General features: G+C 40.6%; 1 protein-coding gene across 4 annotated transcripts in view; it reads left to right on the forward strand.

Annotated features, from left to right (window-relative positions):
- The window catches only part of LOC103370065 (transcription factor COE1-like), a 100,810-nt gene that overhangs the window by 87,217 nt on the left and 5,949 nt on the right, over nt 1-7,644 (forward strand). For 2 of the 4 annotated variants that reach the window (XM_008298974.1, XM_008298975.1), the window contains exons 12-16: nt 2,165-2,230; nt 2,316-2,478; nt 3,730-3,912; nt 4,790-4,987; nt 7,073-7,141. In XM_008298974.1, the coding sequence (XP_008297196.1) occupies nt 2,165-2,230; nt 2,316-2,478; nt 3,730-3,912; nt 4,790-4,987; nt 7,073-7,140 (678 nt within the window). In that variant the 3' untranslated portion in view covers nt 7,141. The remainder of the gene's footprint in view (nt 1-2,164; nt 2,231-2,315; nt 2,479-3,729; nt 3,913-4,789; nt 4,988-7,072; nt 7,142-7,644) is intronic. The other 2 variants (XM_008298976.1, XM_008298977.1) reach the window with 1 other exon arrangement.

Below are 7,644 nucleotides of genomic sequence, written 5' to 3' on the forward strand. Positions count from 1 at the left end.
AGTTTCAGTCTTTGCCTGAAATATATACTTAGTCCTCAATTTCACCAAAAAGAGCTTAAAAACAACTTTGGTTTTGACATCGAAATCAATTGGTTGCTGCAGGCTGTCCTGCTGACAAAAGTCGAGGCCCTTGGAACATCAAAGCTGGAAAATTTCAGACTTTTTAAATCAGTTTTGGAACACAAATAATGCCAACGAAACCAGCAGAAACCTTGTTAATCTCATTCCAATCAACACGGTGCAGATGGATGTTCATCTGTATCAGGCAGGAAGTAAAGCGTCTTTCTTAGTAATGGACAAACACAACAGAGATAAATTAGGTGATGGAAATATCTGTGTGTCTAAATATGAGAGGCAGAAACAGAAAAAGTATTCAAAGTGTATCGATTCCAACAGTCAGAGGCTTTGAGTGATGTAGCAGCAGAAGCCTGCAGACCTGATAATGATGATGTTACCAGCGGATCATCTTTCCTTCCCGTTTATCAGCTACTGGCCTTACTGGAACCACTCAAACATTCAGGATCAGGTTTCCGTGCGAGTGTGTGAGTGGCTCAGCTCACCAGTCTAATAATGAGAGGTTAACAGAGAGCCAGCCTGGCCATAATAATGTGTAAAAGATTGAATTTAGCACCGTGGACAGGCACACTAAAACTGCTGACTGGCTCTGTGACCTCTCATATCCTCACACACACTGACGGAGAGGCAATATGTTCAAACTCACAGGAGAGCAGCACATGCAGCCAAACATAAGTGTGTGTGCGAGCGTGTCACACAGCGCAGGTTAATACTGTGAAGCACAGAGTAATTTTCTGTCTGTCGCCGGGCAGCCTCACGCTGTGGAAACGACAACACATTAACTGTTAAACAAGACACCTTAGACCCCGGGGTGGGCGCCGAGAGAAAGAGGGGAGAGAAAACCGAGAGGGTGGGCGGGTGAGGAAGAGAAGGAGGAAACAATAAAGGGAGTTGGAGGAGGGTTAGGTTGGGTGGGGAAGATGAGGAGGACAAATCCCAGCGTGGAGGAGAAAAGGTGAAAATGGATCAGGAAAGCAAATGAGGAGGAGGAGGAGGATGGAGGAAAAGACTGAGATGAATGTCAAAAACACCAAATTGAGGAATAACTGATGTGAATAACTGGATAAAAATGAGAGAACTCTGAGCTAAATCCAAACCTTCCATCATGGAGTGTCCAGATAAGGACCCAAGTGTAAGTCATTTACAAACAGCTAACAGGTTGTGGTAATAAAAAGACAAATCTTTAATCAAGAAAACATAAAACTGAACAAGGATAAAGTAGCACAGGACAGCTGGTAATCCAGGGCAAAATAAATCCATATGTAAAGAAATCAGTCGTAAAAATACAACATAATCCATGAAAACATGAAAACTGGCAGGCTAAGAAGCAAAAAGTGCATAAAAAACTAACTGCATGAAGCAAATGCAAGATGAGGAACACAAGGACAAACAGGTGGATAAGGAGGCAACACAGGAATAAATTAAAACTAAACTAGAAGCCCTAACTTACAAACCATGACATCTTCTTCTGTATTTGCTCACCTTTGCTAATGCTGAATTTAATATTATAAGCTTGAAATATCACCTGTGTAAACATGAAACATTGTCTGGTTGCAGCAACAGAGCAGCTCAGGATCAGAACTGCTCTCACCGGATCACTGACTCGAGCAGCAACGCAGAGCTGAAGAGCCTGCAGAGCACTTGAGATTGGCTTTGGAGTACATTTTAAATACCTGTCACTTTAAGATGTCATTAAGACACACAGACGCATAAAAGCACTTGACTTGACAGCAGATAATCTGCCTTTAAAAGGAGCGAAGAGCAATTTGTTTATCATGAGTAGATGGTGAAATGGATTCTGGCTGATGGTGTGTTGAGGGGAAGAAGGATTGTATATGTGCTTTTTTTTTTTCTTAATATAACTTTTATGTGTGATTTTTTTCCTGAAAGTGGAATAGTTGGTCCGCCTTTATATGTGTGTGTAGCGCTCAGTCTGGCTTAAAGCTGAATTTTAAGTGAATGTTTTTTCACACTCTCACAAAAGCAAAGCGCGAAAAAAAAAAAAAAAAATAGTACAAGAAGGCTACAATAGATGTGATTAACTGTTATGAATGCTGCCATCTTGACCTTTACTCTCTGTTTGTTTTAGGAGGTTATTCTGAAGAGAGCGGCTGACCTGGTAGAAGCCCTCTACGGCTTGCCTCACAATAACCAGGTAAGTGTCTGTCTGGAACAAGCAAGAAGTACAAAAGCAGCACTTTTGAGCTTATTCCTAACTGTGTTCTTCGTCTTCTGTGCAGGAGATCATCCTGAAACGTGCAGCAGACATTGCAGAAGCTCTCTACAGCGTTCCACGAGGACACACTCAGCTCTCTGGCTCGACCCACTCCGGCATGATGGGAGTCAACTCCTTCACAGGGCAGCTGTCCGTCAACGTCTCTGAACCCTCACAAGCCAATCAAGGTGAGACTTTAGAACATTTATCATCATATCGTGTGCTAATCGTCATCAAATATACATCACATTACGGTATAACATACTTTTCTACTTGAAAGGAAACAGCATTGATGTCTTTGTGTCTTGGTTATTTAGGATTTAACTGTATGTTACACACATTGCTTAAAGCTAGTGCTTTAACCTAGAGATGAGTGGCAAATTAGAGGAAAAACCTGAACCCTACTGCAATGTGCTGTGTGGGACATTTTGCAACATGGTTTGTGTCCAATTGTCCCCTTAGACAGAACAATGACTGCAAATTAGTAGAAAGTTGTTCTGAGGGATCACCTTTATGCTCTGATGACACATTTCTACCCCAATGGGAGTGGTCTCTTCCAGGAAGACAATGTCCCTATCTCCTGGACACAAGGGGTCACTGAATGGTTTGATGATTATCACATACAGCTTTGACAGCCACTAGATTTCAAGCTAACTAAAGATTAAGTCAGACTTTGCACCGACGGGTTAGACAGGATTCTCCGTCAGCATCATCAAAACACCAAACAAGGAAATATCTTTTGGAGGAATGGCATTCCTTCCTCCAGTAGAGTTTCTATAGACTCTGAGAATCAATGCCACAAAGCACCAAAGCTGTTCTGGTGGCATGTTTTGGCCCAGCACCTTACAATTTATGTTGTTTTTTCCTTTAATTTGTCACTCGTCTGTGTTTCTAGGGACATTATACCAAGTACCATCATTAAAGTAAAACACATGTAATTTGCATTCTGTATTGTTTAAGACATTTACAAATAAGCTGTCCGGATTTGAGATGATAAATGTTATAATCAAAGGTGAGATCTTGCTGGAGAAACTGCATGTAGATGTTTGGATGAGCCAAAACAGTAAATTCTGTAACGTGTTTCTTAAATGGCTTTCCTCTGATGGCATGTTGTTTAAAGCCTGGTCAAGGTTTGCAGTTACTCTGAAGTCTTTGTTAGTATGAAACCTTATAACTTGTTGGTTTTTGAATAAAAGCCCATTTATTCTTTCATCTATTAGCCACAACATACTTTATGCTCCCACTGTTCCTTTATAGTGTTTAGTCTGTGCAGTTTCTGTACAGCAAATTTCATTTCTGCAACCAGGAAATGTGAACCACTGTTTCATAGAAATTTCTAGTGTTAACCTGTGCAGAACTTCAAGAGAAATGATCTGTAATTCCATCGCTTTGCTCAACTGTCCTACACTTCTTCTTCTTCTACACTACATTCCCTGCAGGTTTTGTGCGCAGCAGCAGTAGTGTGTCGCCTCACGGTTACGTCCCCAGCACCACGCCTCAGCAGACCAGTTACACCTCAGTCACCAGCACCATGAACGGCTACGCCAACAACACCGGCATGACCAACCTGGGAGGCTCGCCCACTTTCCTTAATGGCTCCGCAGCCAACTCGCCTTATGCCAGTAAGTGGATCTGAGCACATTCACTCAATAAACAAGCTACTTTAAATGGGCTTGTATAGCTTTAATTACAGGTCGTACACACTGCCTACATACCTACTGTACGTACACACCCAGATGAAAACAGAGTTGTGCAACATACAAACACACACTCAGCCACACACACAGTCAAAATATCCGCGGACAGAAAGTGAAACTCTCAGATCTGCTGTGTGGAGATTCCCCCATGGGGCTTTCTGTCGCAGTGTCTTCAAAAACAATCACCGACTCGCAGCTCGTAGTTGCATTTTGTCCTCCGTCCATCTCCTCCCTCCTTCCCTTCGCTGCCTTTTATCTGACAGCCACACCTCTTCTCTGTCTGTTGGTTAATTGCGTCCTATTTCCATTTAGCTAGAAAGGAAGACAGAAGTGAGAGGAAGGGAGGAAAGGAAAGAGCAAAACAGAGAGATGCGAGATTTTTTTTTTTTGTTGTTTGCTTAAAGTTTGATGATGATGAAGGTGGATAAAGATGCCAACATTTGTGAAGAATACACTTGTGGTGTCACTTCTCATAAAGCACATATTAATCTACTTTTATAAAATGCATTTCATGGACAAAAGTATTTGAACACATAAATATTACACCCAAATGTGACATTTAACAACATTTTGCGTCAACATCTTTGTGTATCACTTCTTCGTGTGTCAGATAAAGTGGAACGTGTTCGCATTTAATACATTAAACAATAAACCATTAGTTTAGATGTTTAATAAAGCAATTCTATCTCTTTTCTTCATTTAATCCTTCCTTAATCCACCCTCTTCTCTGATTTTTCTTATTCTACGTATCTTTTTCTTTCTTTGTCCTCTCCTCTAAAATAATCCTCTCCCTCTCCTCCAGTTGTCCCCTCCAGTCCCACCATGGCCTCCTCCACCTCTCTTCCCTCCAACTGCTCCTCCTCCTCTGGTGTCTTCTCCTTCTCTCCGGCCAACATGGTGTCAGCGGCCGTTAAGCAGAAGTCGGCCTTCGCTCCGGTGGTCAGGCCCTCCTCCTCCCCTCCACCCTCCTGCACCAGTGCCAACGGCAACGGGCTCCAAGGTAATTTACCATGTCAGTATATCAGATGATGCTTAGAGGGAGGATTTCCCCAGCAGATCCGTTCAGGAAGGTTTCTGCTCTTCTGGTGAATTTTCTGCAAATGTTTTCAGTCTGTGTTGTTTCACTTCTCTCACTCTTATCGCAGTACCTGATCAGATGGTAACACATACACTCCATGTTTTAGTTTATAGATCAGTCCCCCCCTTTGGACCATGAAAAAATATTTGATTGCCTTTACATTTTGCTATGTTCACCAAAGTCACTAAATGTTTATTAGTAAAATATCACAAAGTTACTGAATGAATTGCAACGTAATTTGGTGCAGAAATTCACGCCTCGCTCAGGATGAACTGTAATAACTTTGATTTTCTCCAAATGTTTCATTTAGCAGCCCCATTTGGTGAAAATCTTAATTTAATACTTTGAGAAATTGACAAAATACTAACAAACCAGCATGCTAACACACTACATTAACACTCTAAATTCCAAGCAGCTTTGGGGCATTTTTTTTACTCACTGTGCACGAATATTTCACTGCAACATAAAGTCCTGCACCTGCATGGAAACAGCACAGCCATAGGTAGAAGTAAAGAGGAGTCAGAAATGTTGAGCGTGTGAGTGCGGTGTTGCTCTCGGTGTTTTCATATTAGTCTCTTGTCTGCTCTGTGTAAGCACAGCCTGCAGTTCAGTCTAGTTCAGCCAAAACACTCTAAATTTTTGTTGTGTGAATGTTGGTCACAGCTTTGTCACTCTTGGCTTCATGGTTGCACTGAAGAGCTCAGAAGTTTCTTTTTTTTGTTGTTTTTTTTAAAAGAATATTGTTAGAGCAAACTGTTTATTTTGGGGAAGAACAGGTTTTAAATAAAACATGTAAAATAAAGTGTTTTTGGATTAAATATCACAATTTTAAGTATAGAGTTGGTCAAGTTTTCTGATGGAACAGTATGTCACAGATGAGTAGTTCCTGGACCTGCAGAAAGTTGAAAATCCAGCAATTCTTTCTGTTTTCACAGTTTCTGGCTCTGATAAATGGTGTAATTTTGACGTTGTTGGCAAGGTTTGGGGTTCAGGGGGTTAAGATGTTTAACTGCACCTACAAATTACACCAACTAAACAGCAGCATGTAAAACTTACAATAGCATTTAGCTCACAATTAAAAGGTACTGCTGTGCCTAATTGCAGAGCCGTTAGCATTGCTACAGTCTTGTTAGTCTACAGAAGAAACAGAAAACAAGATCTGGTAGTGAACGTAGTGAACTTGTGCTGTTATTTTTTCTGGGGTAAAATTATCTCTAATTTTATGACTAAAATAGCTTGTTAAACTGACTGATAAAACTTACCAGCGAGTAAACTAGTAATGGCTCGTGTTGGCACTAGATGTAGATTATCAAAAGGTGGCCCCTATATGAATCTATTCTCTTCTACTAATAAATGATCCACATAGCAAAGGTCTCACTTAACCAACTCTATGCCAGACTTTTAGATGGGGACAGATTGTGGGGATGTTGAAATTAAAAGAAGAATGATGATGATGCTGAAAAATTCAAATTTCATACAAAAAAAAGGCCTGTATTTGTGTATCAAAATGGACTTATTTTATTGTTTCTGTGACACATCTATGGTCACAATAATTCTAACTATTAAAGCCAAAGTTGACTGTTGAGGAAGAAAACAGGACACAGAAGTCAATCTTTAGTTTCTAGATCATGTGCTTTGAAAGCCCAATCATCCGTCCCCGCCTCCTTCATGGAACTTTTTACAAAATTATATATGAGCATCATGTGATGTCCACATTTGCTTCTTAATGTAAACACAGGATGTTTACATTAAGAGGTTTGCAACCAACCAGTGACTGTAATGAGACAAGGAAATGTAAACATGGGCCGTTTTAAGCCTTTTAAGGGGTCTTTTTTTCTGGTGAGAAACCGTATGAACAATTTTATCCAACTCTTCTTCTTGTACTACTTCACCGTTTGGATTAACGTTTGTTTTTTTCTCCTTCTCTCTCTTGACTTCTAACCTTTGTATTCCTCTGACCTGTCACCCGTTTCTTACCATTTCTCCATTCCTGCCTCTCTCAACCAGATCAAACATTTGTGGACTCTAGCAAGTACTCAACAGCCAGCTCTCTACAAGGCCTGGCCTTCACCTGAAGTATGTTCCTCAACTCTTTCTTCTTTCAACTCTGTAAACTAATTGCATTGCAACTTTAGATTAACTGACTAATTTCTAAAAAGTTAATAAGTGCATTGTCATGTTTACCTCTGAATGATTGTTCAAAAACATCCCTTCTTTTTCAACTCAGCTTCCTCCTGTGTTACTTTCGCTGTCTTTCAATTGTATCTTATTATCAGCTCTTTATCCTCTTTCGACTTTAATTTGATAGAGTTCAGGATCATTCAGTTGCCTGGTAACTCCTCCCAGTCCTCCTATTGGCTGGGAAGAAAGACAGGAAGTTAGATATTTACAAAGACTCAAAAAAAAAAAAAAAGACATTTGGCACAGAGAGTTTATTTCTCAACATCACTGACTTTGTTTAGCTGTGTGTGTGTGTGTGTGTGTGTGTGTGTGTGTGGTGAGCATGTGCGGGGGTGTGGGAACTCAAAGCATAGCCTCAAAGCACAGCTGAAATAAACACACCCCACTTGCATCTACAC

Source organism: Stegastes partitus, unplaced genomic scaffold (genome assembly GCF_000690725.1).
Source record: "Stegastes partitus isolate 25-593 unplaced genomic scaffold, Stegastes_partitus-1.0.2 Scaffold1365, whole genome shotgun sequence".
Classification (NCBI taxonomy): domain Eukaryota; kingdom Metazoa; phylum Chordata; class Actinopteri; family Pomacentridae; genus Stegastes; species Stegastes partitus.